Below are 15,568 nucleotides of genomic sequence, written 5' to 3'. Positions count from 1 at the left end.
CACAATAAATTGAATTTTTTCAGTCTTGAAAGAAAGTCTTTAGCAGCACAGCAATCTACTTGGACATGAAATATGCTAAAGTATCTTTTAACAGTTTTAAAGATTTCTTGTTTGAAGTGAAGTCGAGATAAATATCCTGCCTTTTCCACCATCTGTAAAAGGTTATCTATCCTTCTACACACTTTGGTGATCACATACTTAATCTATAGCAAGAAAATTATAACAAATAAATTCAGTTTAGCTTTCATACTGCGTTTCACTGCTTAGTTCTGTGGGCAAGTAAAATTTAAACTGAAAGAATAAAACTCAAATCTAGGCATGTGGTTAGAGAATATATCTAGAAGGTTCTATATTTTACTACCCCTTTAATATTTGTCCAAACAGTCTCCCTCTTTCCAAGCACTAAATGATTGCAAAAACTTACTATTAGGATTATGAGTTTCCCTTTACTCATAATAAACAGGCACACCCATGCACTCTGCACTTACCAAGTCAGCCTTTACCGAAGGCCTCTGTGGAACACAAGGCTTAGCTTTGCTCTGTCCAGGCATGGTGACTGACACTTGCTTCTTCCCTGAGCCCGGGTCAATGGCCAGTGAAGACATGCTGCTCTTCTTATCATGCAGCTGCTTGAGAAAAACACAGAACAAAGAAAGATACATTTTACTACAATGGAACAATGTGTAGTACTTTGTGAAGACATGAAGACTTGGAGGGCATTAAAAAAAAAACACTTGAGAAAAATGAAAAAAAAAAAAATGAAAACAAGGTTCAAGAATGGACCAGTAGTCACAACACAAGAATTTCAATTTCTACATCAGAAACACAACATAGTCCACTTGAATATATCATTAAAATTCCTATAAAGGTCTACAACAAGAGGCATGTTTTGATTCTCTGAAGCAAGGAAACTAGATAAATTTCCTTTCTAGAAAATCCTAATTGGGTTGCCAATTGCCGTTTTGAAAGAAACCAAGTCCAACTTAGTCCTGCAGGTTATAGCTTTATACCTAGCCAAAAATACCCAACCTAAAAAAATACCAAACAACGACATTCCAGGAGTCACAACTATTAAAGTGTAAAAAAAATCTTGAACAAATCCAATCTTGGACATGAACCTCTAAGCTTTTATAGTTCTTCACTTATCTCTTTCCCAATCAGACCATGTTCCAAACTGTGACCAAGCCATTTTGGTGGCCATTTTTTTTTTCTTTTTCAATTCTGACAGTAATCAGAACCCCCCCCCATCCCCAATTTCTCCAAGATTTAGAGCAACTCTCAAATTTTATATTAAAAATACAGGAAATTAATTTCTAATCAGACAATAAAAAAAAATTTTCAAGGTAAATTGAGTTATAAAACTAAAAACTATTTTGTTCGAGTCTGAAGACTGGATCGGGAGGGATAAAAAAATGGGTAGCGATATTTCGACGGCATGCCGTCTGAAGATCGTAGTTGGTATTTCCACGACATGCTGTCTGAACATCGGAAGTGAAACCTATACGGTATGCTGTCTTGAGTCGAAAGATCGGAAATGATTTTTCGACGGCATAGGCTCTGTTTGAAGAGTATCAATGCAAGAATTGTGTTTGTTTTCCAGGCGACGAGTCGGGTGATCATACCTACCCGACCCAACCCCATCCGCAAATGGACACCCTACTGTTGAAAAAAAAGTCTTCTCTCCATTTTGCTTGCACAAAATAAATTGTGCATCTCTCACTCTCGTTACAATGACACAAAACATTTCATCATTGTCCATAATGCACAAAATGATAGCAAAGGATAAACATTGTTAACTAAACATGTATCTTAAATTGTATCTAAAATGCGTTACTTATGGAAAAGAGATTATAGGCTTAATTATAAATAGTCCGGATGTTCTGATGGGCTGAATTTAAGTGCCGTGGAATTATCACTTCCGATTTTTCGACGGCCTGCCGTATAAATATCCACTTCCTAAAAAAATTGGGGTGCTCAAGGCCATAAAGCATAGGTTGCACAAGCCTCACTTCACAGCTCACAGCTGAGAAAGTTTAATTTTCTATTTCTACATGCATTTCACTAGGCCTGTGCAATCCAAACCACAGATGCCATCAAAGTCTTCAACTGACCGGGGTTCCCACAGGTTTGAAAGTGAAATCCAAAGCAATCAAATCACTGAAAACTGTAATAAATAAGCATCAACCTAACATCAATTAAAAAAACAATACAAGATAGAAAAAATAAACTTTCCAGAAAATTAAACTAATGAAACTGCCAGTAGAAACAAGTCCAAGATAAAAAAGTAAACATCAAGTTCAAAGCACATGTATCAAAAAAAGAATCTAAGAAAGCAAACTTTAAAGTAATTGATAGTACCATACGAACATTCCTGAAGAGGCACTTTAAAAGAAATCACAGCCTGTCAGAAAATAAAAAGGATGTTCACAGAACACATTCAATGTTGATTTTGTAATAATACACTGCACCTTATTATGTATCCAATGCACAAACACCTGAAACGATTACAACGCATAGCTCAGTGACCCAAAATAGACTTTTTCTATTAAAACATAAGAGCAAAAATACAAAAATCTACAGGGCCCAGAACAAAATGAAATAGCCAAATGTTGACTTCAGACTGAAAAAAAAAATGAAACAATAAAATACCTTTTCACGATCTCCGTCCCTCAAAGACATTCCTTCAACTCCTCCCTCCAAGTCATCAAACAAAGTCTCCTGAGCAAATGCTCCACGATTGTCATACTCTGGGGAATCTGAATCAGCCAGAGACAGCGGGCCCTGCCCCACGTAGCTATCAGCACCCCTCCAGTCAGCCAATCGCTCCGCTGCAGCTGAATTTTCACGAGATTTGTTTGTTTTCCGCGACATTTTAGGAGCTAATTCACTCAAGGAGTCTTACATTCCATAGTGCACAATCAGGAAAAGTGAATAAGCACAGAAAAAATTATAGAAGAATAGTATAAAATGAACTGATCCAAGTCTAATTACTTTTTAAACAGATCACTTTGAAGTACCACTTATAAAGAACATTGATGATGAACAAGAGACTTCTAAGAACAACACAATTACCAAGACGTTCAACACCTGAAAAAGAAGAAAAAAAATTTATTAGAAGTGGTCCTTAATTTCTTTTTATTCTCTTTATGCCCACACTTGAGATCATCATGTTGGACACAGCATCCACAACATGATGCTCTACACTTAATACTGGCCATATCTGACGAACAGAGTTTAATATTTTTAACGACAACCATTAGAAGAGGGGGGGGCTTTCACACTAACAAAGCAGGCCTTTACCATTTCATAATTATGAGGCAGCGTGGTAGAATCAGGCTCTCGTCAATTTTTGGGCATGTAAAGTTATTGGTATCACCTTAAAACTTGTTCACTTGTCTTTATTTGAATGAAAAAAATATCTTTTTATCTTGAATACAAGTCGAGATATTTGCGAAAGAAGGAGGTGGGGGTCACCTGTTTTTAGAGGTAAAATTAGTGAGAAAATGGCCGCCTAAGATTAGTTATTTCCTTAGCTTAAGAGTCCGTGGTAACTGAAAATTTACATTTTTTGTTCCTTTAATCAACGTTTTTAAGAAAAATCCACACAGAAATGAGTTCTTTAATGGGCATGAAAGGTGTTGAGCCAAAAAACAAAAATTTGATAAAAGTTCACAAACCTGCGGAAAAATGCAAGTTTCTTCACTTTGATTATTTTGACGAGAGCCTGATTCCACCACGCTGCCTCACAATAGATCAACAATTCGAGACCATGGAGAAATAGAAATTAACCATATGTTTTTAACTAAGTCCATGACAGGTTATAGTTAATAGACAGTAATTGAACTTTGATGATGAGTTGGAGAGTTTCAAAGTCCAGAAACAAGAAAAACCCAACAAACAGTTGCCCACCACAGTATCATTCTCCTCTAAAAATCGCAAAGAGTAACTTTCAGGATCTGAGAGACAAAAAAGTAAGATGAAGGACGATCATTCAGTCATTCACGGGGTGTAGAAGTTTGATAAAAATCAAATTCTCAGTCCATCCATCTCCCCACCCAAGAAAAAAGGACATACACTTACACACAACTGGAGAAAGAAAGATAGAAAAAGAGAGAGAGAGAGAGAGAGAGAGAGAGAGAGAGAGAGAGAGAGAGAGAGCATGCCAATGAAGGAGCATTATTTCATAAATTTACATAAAATATCCCACTCATGTAAGAAAAATTGACGTTTATAGTGGTGAAACAAAGAATAGCTTTCTATTTCATTCAGTCTGTTAATTTCAAACTCCATAACAGTATTGCATGCTTTCACATACTTCTAAACATACCACGACCTCTAATAAGAGAAAACACTGCCTAATAATAACCATGAATACAACACAGCATTTCATAAAGCGAATGAAATCATCACGACCGCATCAGGCGAGATTCGAAAAATCAAATCGTGAATCCCACTTTTTGGACAAAATGACAATCTACAGTAAAAAAAAACATTTTTTGTATTGTTTCTAAAAAGACTAGACTTATCCATTTAGTAGGTCTTGAACGCCAAATGACTGAGAAAATCAGTTTTTCCCCTGTCCTGTAAAATCTGCTTTGTCTGGAATTCACGATTTCATCAGACTACCAACAATATATACATTATCTAAAGAGAGAAAATCATTATAATGTTTGTCAGATCTTACTATCAATGAAACCTCAACCTCAGTGAAATTGACACTGAACGAATGACAGCTAAATTCTAATTTGAAACAGCCTTTCTAAGATCATAACGGCAACAACCACACACTCTTAGTGACTCTTACTTCCCTTTTCATTCCTCCCTAGAAAAACAGGCTGAATGAACAGGTAGAAAAAATTGTGAACAGACAAAATGGAGAGCTGTCAAGGTGAAAAACTATAACTAACAACTAAAATAGCTAGCTCATATTTTTCAACAAGCCTTTTTGAACAGAAAAGAAAAAGAAGATCCTAATTCAAAACCTTCAAATTTGTTGAACTTGTTAATGTTTTTACACTTTCCGCCTGGAGTTTCCTACAATAAAATCAGCGTCCTGTCAATAATTCTCTCACTGGCTCAGAAGTAGACCACCCCCCCCCCCTCGAAACCTTTCACCTCTCTGGGAGGCCTCCCCAGACCTTACCTAAAGGAGAACTCTTAACTTCACTGCATTTTCAACAAAAAAAGAGACTTTTGCATATTAGAGAAAATGACTTCTAAAGTTCTTTATCAAGGATCATCCCACTGATGGTTGCAGCGGGAAAAAAAGAAGCTGTCATTAATAACTGAAGGACAGTTGTGTACTGCTGGTATTGCTGACATTTTGCAATGAACTGGGGAAAACTGGGTCTTTAGTCGCACTTTTCTCACTACCAACCAAATAATGCGAAGAACAAAGAAATTGAGATACAGACTCCAGTTTAATTCACACCACTCTGGCTAGACACTCTACTCTGAGATTCATCATCCTAGATTTAAAAGTACTGAAAAATCAAAACTGCTCAACAATAGAACAATGACATTATCATCGAGCAATTTAAAGCTGATTATTTTGCAGGTGTTACAACAATAAAACACATTGCTTAACTCACTGAAGACGGTTTACGCAACATTTGCGAGCACCAATATTTCCCCGAGAGGCAGTTCACGCACGCCCTGCGATCACAAGTTTCACGTTATCTCCTCGGCAAAGTATGCACGAGAACCGTCTCTTACCGTGCAGCAGACCTTTGTTTCATTTTGAGCAAATTTTCACCGGAATAGTCTGGAAACTTTTTGAGTTATCGACCCGGAAGGAAAGTTAGTCACCACGAGGCCCTACTTTCGTTTCTCTGACAGGTGTTTGTTCTCGCAACAATTTGTCAGTATGATGGCAGCACATTTAGTTTTAGTAAGTTTTACGGCACTTGCAACACAATAAGGTCGAAGATTAGGCGTTACAAGAGAGCAACAAACACAAAAAAAGAAAGAAGAGAGATCAGGACGATAGATCTTTGATTGGAAAGAAGGAGCCTGAGCACCCGCCAACCACCCACTTGGTAGCACGAAAAGCAAACATTTTTCAAGTGTTTGCACGACTTTGGCAGTTCAGAAAATTCTGATTATGATATTTTAGAGCATAGGGATCCTGATTTCAATGTAAATGAGCATCAAAGCACTGACTCTGATAGCGAATGTTCTAGATCTAGACTAGGCGAAATTCCGCTTTGGAGCCCTGTTTTTTTCAAACTGTTCAAAGTGGATTAGACAGCTAATGCATATAAGGATTACCATCGATTACCTGCCTATTCATGAGTGTGGACGTTTTTTTATTCATTTTGAAACACAATAAAAGACACACACAAGATTAATTTTTGGGGGGTATTGTTGTTGTTTTTTTAACATCAATAAGACATAGCGACAAAAAATTTTGGCAAGCAACAACAGCTCCTAGCGGTTCACGGTACTGCTGTGCTGGTGAGCCAGGCAGTAGCAAAAATATATATTCCTTAACGTTGACTTTGACATCAAATTACGTTTTGACAATTGTCGAAATCAGTCTCTATTACCTGTGCACGGGGTTTTATGCACCCCGCATAATTTAGCAAAATTTGATCATTTGTTGCATAATTTCTGATTATTTTCCATTATCATTCTGTGTTAAAATTAACAGAATCGCATAATTTCTCATTTTTGAGCTCAGTTTGCATAAGTTCAGAATTTTTTGGCGTAAAACTGCGGGACAATTTTACCGGAAGTTAGCTCATTACATGAAGAACGAACAAAATAGGTGCGCTTGTTTCGATTTAACGATGTTTTTGACAATTTTAGATTTAGAATTGCAGTGTTCACACATATAGGAGTAGAGTCTACAAGCAATTCCCGATCAGATAAGGCCAAATTCGGGTTTCATCGTGACGAGCATCTGGCCATGACTGTTGATATTATTGTGTCGGTGAGCACTTGGGGAGACGCTCGCCGAGCATTAATTTAGGACAGCGAGCATATAGCCCACGGTGTCACTTTTCACCTGATTCTGTTACCTAAATAGTTAGCGTGACTCAGCAGCCCGCCGGAGCTCTCTGGCTCCGGGTCACGGGGTTAATGAGCCCTGAAGCAACTTTGCCGGTGTCGGTTAGGAAGTTCGCATTTTTTACTATGTTTAAAACGTTATAACTTCTTCCCCATCCCACCAAACAATTACGCGGATGTACTAAAAGCTCCATGTCTTGAGATTTATTCTGCGTTAGAATGGTTAATTTCTGTGCCTTAGTTTTTGTTCTAGACAAGTGTTTGTAGAGTACCCAATTTGTCCTATTTTAGTTACAAACTTATGAATAAATGATTGTTAATTTTAAAAAAGGCCCAACAGATCTTTCCAAAATCTGTGTTAAACTGACTACGAATATCTTTTTGAGTCTCAAGAGCAGAAACACATGCTTGGGTGCACTAAATGAGAATTACAATAAATACAAGGATATACCTAAAATTGTATGTTGAAAAGTATCAAAAATTAAGTAGGTGCAGACAGAGCGGTGACAGGGAGCTGATTCCGTGACCCCAACGTGATTTAAGGCGCCTAGCGGGAACCTCCCGCGGCAACTAAAATTCCACTGCCGGTGCAATTAGTATGAATCCTGGTCACTTGCAGAGCCAAGAAACACAACGGTGAGTAAAATTTCATACGCCGACAAACTCGCCTAGTCGGCGTGCAATGTTATAATAGTATAAAGAGGGGGAAGGGGCAAAATGTTTGTGCTTATTCCTTCAACATGTCCCATACATAACACAGACGATGGACGTATGCTTCCTGTATAAATAATAATGGTGCCCTTGCTGTTGTGCTGGTGCAAGAAGAGGAGAAGAGGATAAAGAGGAGGAAGGACCTGTTGGGTTAGACTATGGCTCATAAGAACTTCGGACAGTTTGAGGAGCTGATGGCTGAACTGCAAGTTGAAAGATGTGCCATCCTTCAGGAACCTCCTCAGAGCTTCTCCAGAGGTTTTCCAAGAACTACTGGAGAAAACTGGCCCCACCATCCACGAAGCAAACACTTTCTGGAGGCAGTCACCGGAACCTGACACCAAGCTGGTTGTCACTGTTCGTTATCTGGCAACAGGAAATAGAACACATGCTCGTCGTGTCAACTTTTGCACACCGTGCTTGAGTAACTCAGACTCCCCATGCAAGATTTTTCCACAGCGAGCAATAATTTCCGCAGAGTATAAAATTTAACATGGCTACCATTCAGATCTCGTCAGCGTGTCACTGTCACTCGGCAACGTATGCAACTTTGCACGCCAAGCTATTTCTGACTCTCCCTGAGTTTTCTCCGAGCGAGCTAAACTGACTCAGCGACTCATTTTCCCTAGACTCTGCAAAAATTTTAAGCATGTTTGAAAATTTCAGCAAGCTTCCCGTGTAATAATTTCAGACGGCAAGCATGAAATATCACTCAGAGAGGGAGGCCAATTGCCCGGCGAAATGTATCCAGAGTAGCCCTGACCTGTTGGACTTTAAAAATTTGGTCTTACTCAGTTTCGTTACTCCTGTGTGTGAACACCGCATTAGAGATAAAGAGTTAATAAATAATAATGTTCTATCTCAAAGTGTGTGGTATAGCCTCCCTTCTCACCCCACCCCTAAAAAATATGCCGACTTCAATGGGAAAAAATTCACACACAAAGTCAACTGAGAGACACTGACTTTTACGATGAATCATGATCCCGAGCTAAAGCTAAACTAAAAAAAATATTAAAAATTTGACCAAGTTCCTAGAAACGGCCAGCTCTATTCGGACTAGAGTCCGATTAGATTTTTCATCTATCATGCAGACTACGGGTTTTATCTAGATCTATTTGGACTCGGGTCTGAAAAAAAAAGCTTTATTTATTGGGACTCAGCTTTTAAGTGTGTTAAGTGAGTAAGGAGGTTACATAATATACAATAACTGTCATCGGGAGATTTTACGTAAAACTAGAATTAGTAGAAACCTACAAGGACTGACTGTAATTGTGTCAAAGTCAAAAGATTGCACTCTCATTGCCTGATGGCAGTGTTTAAGTATTTGGTAACCGATAACTCATGGTCTTTCGACCACCACTACAACATAATCATTACTTCCATCACCATTTGTCTTTCCACATGTTTAATTTCATTTTGTTAAATGCTATAGTTTTTCTGGAATTAATTATTTTTTAAAATCACACCGCACAAAATGGACAGCCGTGGCCTCTTCCCAACACCTCTTCCACCAGCAAGCTGAGAGTGCCTGATCGCTACGCACAGTCTCATAATTGGTCACTTAAGCAGAAGGGGGCTATATCGAAAAATGATGTTTTAAGAAAATCAAAGGTAAAGTTTTTGCCCCTTAACTTGTTCAGTTTCTTTAATTTAAAAGACAAGGAGAGTTCTCTATCAAACATATACACAGATGAAACCAAACATCTCCATAAAAAGTAGAGTAATGCTCACTAGAACTAGAAACCCCCGAAATCTGGGTTAGCCCGAAAGCGACCAATTAACTTTGCCCCCGGCAAGGTCAACTCAACTTTGTTGTTCTGTTCTCATACTAGATTATATTGCCGGGAGGGCCAGTTTAGATAGTTCTAGATCTAGAATCTAGTAACTGGATATTAAAGCTCACGTCTCGATGGTTATCATTATAATAGAAAATATTTTTCATAAATGGTGGAAACATTTGAATCTAGGAACAAGGGTCGGAAGTCAGAACGGACGTCATGCTGGACTCAATTTAGAGTCCGAAAATAATTTTTGTCTATGGGGACAGATCTAGAATCTAGTCACTTCATTCTAGAGACAGTCCAATTAAATAGGCTACTTTTATTAGATTCTAGATCTCCTCTATCTAGAATCTAGCCTAATAGAGTAGCAATGACCACGAAAAACCTTTTTTTGCCAGAAAGTGTTTGCAAATAGGTGCATTTTGTAGCTTTATCTTCACCAAGCATGGAACTTTTTGAATTTTTGAAATCCATCTATAAACAAAAAAGTTACGGATTTTTTAATCAATTAATTTCTGGTACACTTTTATATAATGAAAAAACCCCAAAATATGGGACGTTCTTTGGTGAGTTTTGAGACAATATTCGTCATAACTCGCTCATTTCTCAGAGTATTTAAAAGAAACTTGGCAACCCAGTACATTTTCTAGTGCAGAATCTAGTCCTGCTTTCAGATTATTCATAGCTATCCTATTTTTTGAGTTATGAAGACGATTATAGGTAAAAATGTGGCGGTTTTCGGTGCGTTTTGAGACAATATTTGTCATAGCTCGCCTATTTCTTGGAATATGTAAATGAAACTTTGCAGTCTAGTACATTTTTTTATGCAGAATCTAGTCATGCAGTCAGATTTTTAATATCTGTCATACTTTTTGAGTTGTAAAGACATTAACAGGTAAAAAATTGGCGTTCTTTACAGATTTACAAATATTATCAGTCATATGTTCTCCCAAAGTCATGATATTTGAATTAAACTTGGCAACATAAAAGGTTCCTCCTTGCCAAGCAATGCTCTGGAGATCAATTTGTCACAAAAATGTAAATAGAGAGCTGGATTTATTAGTCTAATAAATCCAGTTCTCTACTAGTAAAAGCATGCATACTTTGTTATAGAAAATAAGATCGTCTCTGTGTATATATCCATTGTTGGACAGTGTCCTATTGTGTGGTAGATTAAGTTGCGTTCAGATGATATAGTTTACAAGTCATGGGAATATTTCGCATGTGTAGGCTACAACTCATACAATAAATGTAACATATTTACACCCCCCCCCCTTCTCTCTCTCTCTCTCCCTCTCTCTCTCACGCGCGCGCACAAACACACACACGCATGCACGCGCGCACACACGCATGCGCACTCACGCAAGCGCGCGTGAACGATAACAATGTATAAACGGGACTATCTTCCCAGACTTGACTAAATAAGTACCATACTCTTTAATAACAATCTTAATGCCTCACTTTTCCAAACAGAGCGCACAGGACGAGTCCAAGTGTGTGGTTTCCCAAGAGGGGGGAATAGGCTTTCATAACGCAAACACAATGCCATACCAGTTCTCAAGATGTTTGCTTTTCTATTTCTATTCTTCTGTCATGCAATCAAGCAAATAAAAATGACTACATCTATTGTATTGTGACTAAAATGCAACACAAACGCAAGTTATCAGGGCCCCCGTTTAGTTTTCAAGTATCCTTCCCCCCCTTTCCGGTTCACATAAGCGGGGCCTCGTTTGTAGCGCCCGAGGCGACCCATGGCTGATGACGTCACTCAGTGGAAATTTCCCAGCCGCAGGTCGTTCGCAAATGGCAATGCCGCTTTTTCCCTTAGTTACTCCCACATTTTTAAAGATTACGCAATCAACCGCTAAACACAGAAGCTTGAAATTTTAAGGGAATAAAGAAAAATGGTGTACAACGTATCAGTCAGTTTGACAAATCACAGCTCCGAAAAATCTTCAAAGCGCACCACATCAACCACTTTTGCAAACGTTTTCGACTGCTTCTAGGATGGGTACAATGTTGTCAAACTGATACTACTAGATTGACCTCTTTTCTGATTGGCTGCCACGTTTCATTCATATCCATTCACGAGAAGCGGCGTGAGAGCGAGTTGAAGACAACAACCTTTGCGTTAGTGCATCCCGTGAAACACCCCCGCTGCGGGGGCCAAAAATCGGCAGAACAAAACGCGCTCGGTGGGCATTGCTAAATAGAGAGACAACCAGTAGACGTAGACTTTGTTGAAAGAAGAAGGAAGAGGGTTTTGAGGCTGAGGCCAGTACTAGCAGCAGTGATGGGATACAAACTGTACTTAACTAGAGTTACTGTTACAGAGTACAGTACAGTATAGCCCCCCCCACCCCAACAGAACACACTGCCTTTTACTTTTACTTACTTTTTACTTGTGGACAAGTGGAATTTCTCCCTCAAGTCGCAAGTAATATTTGATTAATTCGAAGTTCAAACACCAACTTCAGATGAACTCAATAGCACAGTGCTGACTAATTGGCAGTGCCAGTACCAGTACCAGTAATTTAGATAAAAGTTTAGTAATAATTACCTATAAAAACACCTAACATTAAAACAACAGCCAGCCCCAGAGAATCTAAAAGAAGAGTCTGAAAATAGACCTGCCTGGGATTTTGCCGTGTTGATTGGCTTTGACTGAGGAGAGGCTGGAGTCAATATAGATCTTTAGGCAGCTTTCTCTTTTTCTTCCTGTTTTGTCCTCTCAACCTCACCAAGAAAGAACATCGTACATAATAAAGGACTACTCGGGTCTAGTAGAAGGTCCAGAGACACTTAAAATTAGACTTGACGTCTTTCCTGTGCATTCAGTCAGTGCCGATCCTGCTAACAACACTGACTCGCATTGCAATCTTCAAAGCTAGGCTAGGGCTGAGATTCTCACGGTTGCGACAAAATATAGACAAGTCTAACGATCTAGATCTAGTTGAGGACCAGGTCTCTCAAATCTGATAAATCTATTTACCTTAAAAAAACGGTAATCACGGTACAACAAGAGGAACATGTCCTTAGTTTTAAAAAACCAGAACAATACCCGACCTAATTTGTACACATAATCCTTACTCACGTCTGGCCCTACACTTTCACGGCAAGGTTGTCTAGTCCAAAACGAGGCCCTGACACACTTCGTGGCCTTCCAGTCACAACATTCCGTGAGGGAGAAAAAAAAAACTATCGACCCAGGCTCAAAATGAACAGCATTAATACATCAAACAATCGTGCTCACACTTTATCTATGTACAAACCTCACTGACATTGTACAGGTAAACAGAACGTCGAAATACTTCACATTACATCTAGCAGTACACTATGAGGATGGCAACAATGTTGTTTCCCACAGTTGCGCAGTAGTGATGCGCATTATCTGTATCTACCGGAAATTACGTCAATACCTATTGACTTGGATTGGATGTGAAATTTCTACCCATAGCCTAGCCTTTTGGATGAGGCTTGGTTTGGCTTGTTCCCGAGCGCGTACTTGGCCTACTAAAATTACCCACTTACTTAGCAAAACGTCTTCTGACGTGATCGTATCTGAAGTGCAACCCCCCTACCTTTCCCATCCCACTCCCATCACCCCATCCTTCGCAATTTTGACCATTCACTCGGAATAGAAATTTTAATTATACGTACATCGTGTATAAAATCATCATGTAGTGTATTCATCTATATTGGCCCAAACAACTTTCCACGCATTTTGGGTAGGCCTAAAAGTCTAGTTTAGGTTTCCATTTAGACCTAGGGCCTACTTGATCAACTTACACAGTTGTTCTCTGGAGCCAACTTATTGGGAGGGGGGGGGGGGCACGACGTCATGAGCGAAAAACGATTCTGACCGTTATCAAAACAAAGTTATAAAGGGAGATCCCAACTTGACCCTGGCTGTTATTATAGCTTTCCCCTCCAAGTTGTGATGATATCCACTACTTTTATAATGCCCCAAAACTTTATCCAAATGGATTGAGTGGTCTCGTAGTAATAATGACGTACGTGTTACTAGTTATTGCTATAGCAATGTTAGCATCAGTTCGGAGTACAATCATCAATCCGTGTTTTGCTTCTTTCCTTTAATTGTTTTTTTTAAGTTGCTATCATTGCTCCGATTTGGCCTATTATTCTAAGGTGACATGGTCTGATATGTTTTCTTTAGTTCATATAGACAGGTATTATCAAAATGTAAGAAAAACATTCAAGAGAATAATATTTATTATTTTCGTTTTCTTTCATGTTGGCAAAGTACAGTGATGGTTGCTGCAGTTAAAAAGTAGTGATGGTTGGTGGTTGTATGCATGTGGGCCTAAAACATACTTAGGAGCAGAATTTTAATTTGACACCGTCCAAAAGAACAAAGTGAAAAATAGATTGTGTATGTTTTGTGGTGAATGCCATGTGAAACAAAATTAATTCAACTCAAAACACGAATTATGACACAATAATCAGTTCATAAAAATATTCAAAACTCTTCGGCATAGGTTACCAATCGAAAGTTGGAAATAGTGTTATTGTATACCAAAATAATATCACCAAACAATTTCTTGATATACCCCCCCCCCCAAAAAAAAAAAAAAAAAGAAAGAAAGAAAGAAAGAAAATCAGTGCAACGTAACTGTGGCCATTCGTTTTTGCACGGACCTTAAATTGTAACGTTTACAACAGTTCGGCATTTATAAATATTATTATCAGTAGGATCAATATTGTGCTGCTTGGGGACTCCATTCGAATTCAGTGCATACAAAGCTGGATCCTGTGTGCTGGCTTTATTGTCCGAACAGCACAGCCTCTATCTCGAATGTTCGGTAACAGCTCATCATGCCTGGGTTAAATCAAAAGCATATATCTAGATGCCAGTCAAGAGGTACCGGTATGGTTGTGAAGAAGCAGTTCCTGTACTTGTTTGCCCAAAGGAAAACACTGCACATCAAATAGATGGACTGTGTGTTAAAACACTTTGATATACCATCCGTAGATTCTGGCGTGATATGCTCTTAAAGTGTGTTTTGAGGGAGTCCAGTTGGTCCATTCCTCCCACCCATGGATGAGTTATATTCCTTAACAGCACAGGGCAGGGCAGGGCACGTTGATAGTTTACTTTTTTTTTTGAAGGGGGGGGGGGTGTTGTTTGTTTGTTTGATATTTTTAACCTTCTTGTCTTATCCTTTGACCATTTTGAAGAGTTCAGCACCTCTGTATGATGACACTATGTTTACCATGCGGTTATCATACCATCCCAGTGCTACCACGTCACTGTTTACTCTACCAGGTTGTCACAACCCCCCCCTCCCCCCGCCTCCCCTCTGTTCAGGTCGGCCCCTAAAGTCTGTTAGGCCTTAACGTGCAGGCAGTGTGGGCGCTGCTTAGACGCCACAGCCACTTGGACGCTGCTTGGAGGCCCCGTTTTGGAGCGACAAAAATTTAGACGACAAGAAAAGTGCTATTGAAGACAGCGTGGCAGCAACTTGCAAGTCACCCCCCTTTCCCCACAGACGATGCCTGGACACAAAAAAAACAAAAAAATAAACAAACAAAAAAACTTACAGCGTTTTGTATTAGCTCAGTGCTTGGTCCTAACTTTCTCGCTCCTTTCAGGCCCCAGCACGACACAACTTATAATAATAATATTACATTATGTCGCACATCCATCTCCTGGGCCTTCAAGTTCAATCACAACTTCATCTCAATCACAAATGGCATTTAGTACACAGTACTTATGATTCAGCACAAGCAGTATCCCCAATACAGTTCATCACAATATCAGCAGTATTAACAGCACGTTTTTCTGTTCTTTATGTAGATGAAAAAAAAGTCTTGTTCTTTAGAAGGGAAGGCTAAGTGCTTATTTAGGAGCAGTACTGTGTATCAGCCATTACAACTATTGTTTAATTAAATCATGTAATCATATTCATAATCACTATTATAATCAAAATGACAGTGAATAGATTTTAGTTGTGACGAGGGCTGCTGTCCAGGGGCAGAACACGTTAAGGATTGTGGGCAGTGAGCACACCTGCTGCTCCCCCGCGCTCCTCCAGGTCCCACTA

General features: G+C 39.0%; 1 protein-coding gene across 2 annotated transcripts in view; it reads right to left on the bottom strand.

Moving 5' to 3' along the window:
• LOC101862134 (leucine-rich repeat protein SHOC-2) overlaps positions 1-12,896 on the bottom strand; it is a 44,244-nt gene extending 31,348 nt beyond the window's left edge. Inside the window, exons 1-3 of one of the 2 annotated variants that reach the window (XM_035971696.1) lie at positions 12,776-12,896; positions 2,650-3,087; positions 489-629 (exon numbers count right to left, since the gene is read on the bottom strand). In XM_035971696.1, the coding sequence (XP_035827589.1) occupies positions 489-629; positions 2,650-2,871 (363 nt within the window). In that variant the 5' untranslated portion in view covers positions 2,872-3,087; positions 12,776-12,896. The remainder of the gene's footprint in view (positions 1-488; positions 630-2,649; positions 3,088-12,775) is intronic. The other variant, XM_005105643.3, reaches the window with a different exon arrangement.
• Positions 12,897-15,568: the final 2,672 nt, after the last annotated feature.

This window comes from Aplysia californica, unplaced genomic scaffold, assembly GCF_000002075.1.
Source record: "Aplysia californica isolate F4 #8 unplaced genomic scaffold, AplCal3.0 scaffold00483, whole genome shotgun sequence".
NCBI lineage: Eukaryota > Metazoa > Mollusca > Gastropoda > Aplysiida > Aplysiidae > Aplysia > Aplysia californica.
The sequence above is the reverse complement of the archived record's forward strand: the minus strand, read 5'-3'. Positions and strand labels throughout refer to the sequence as shown.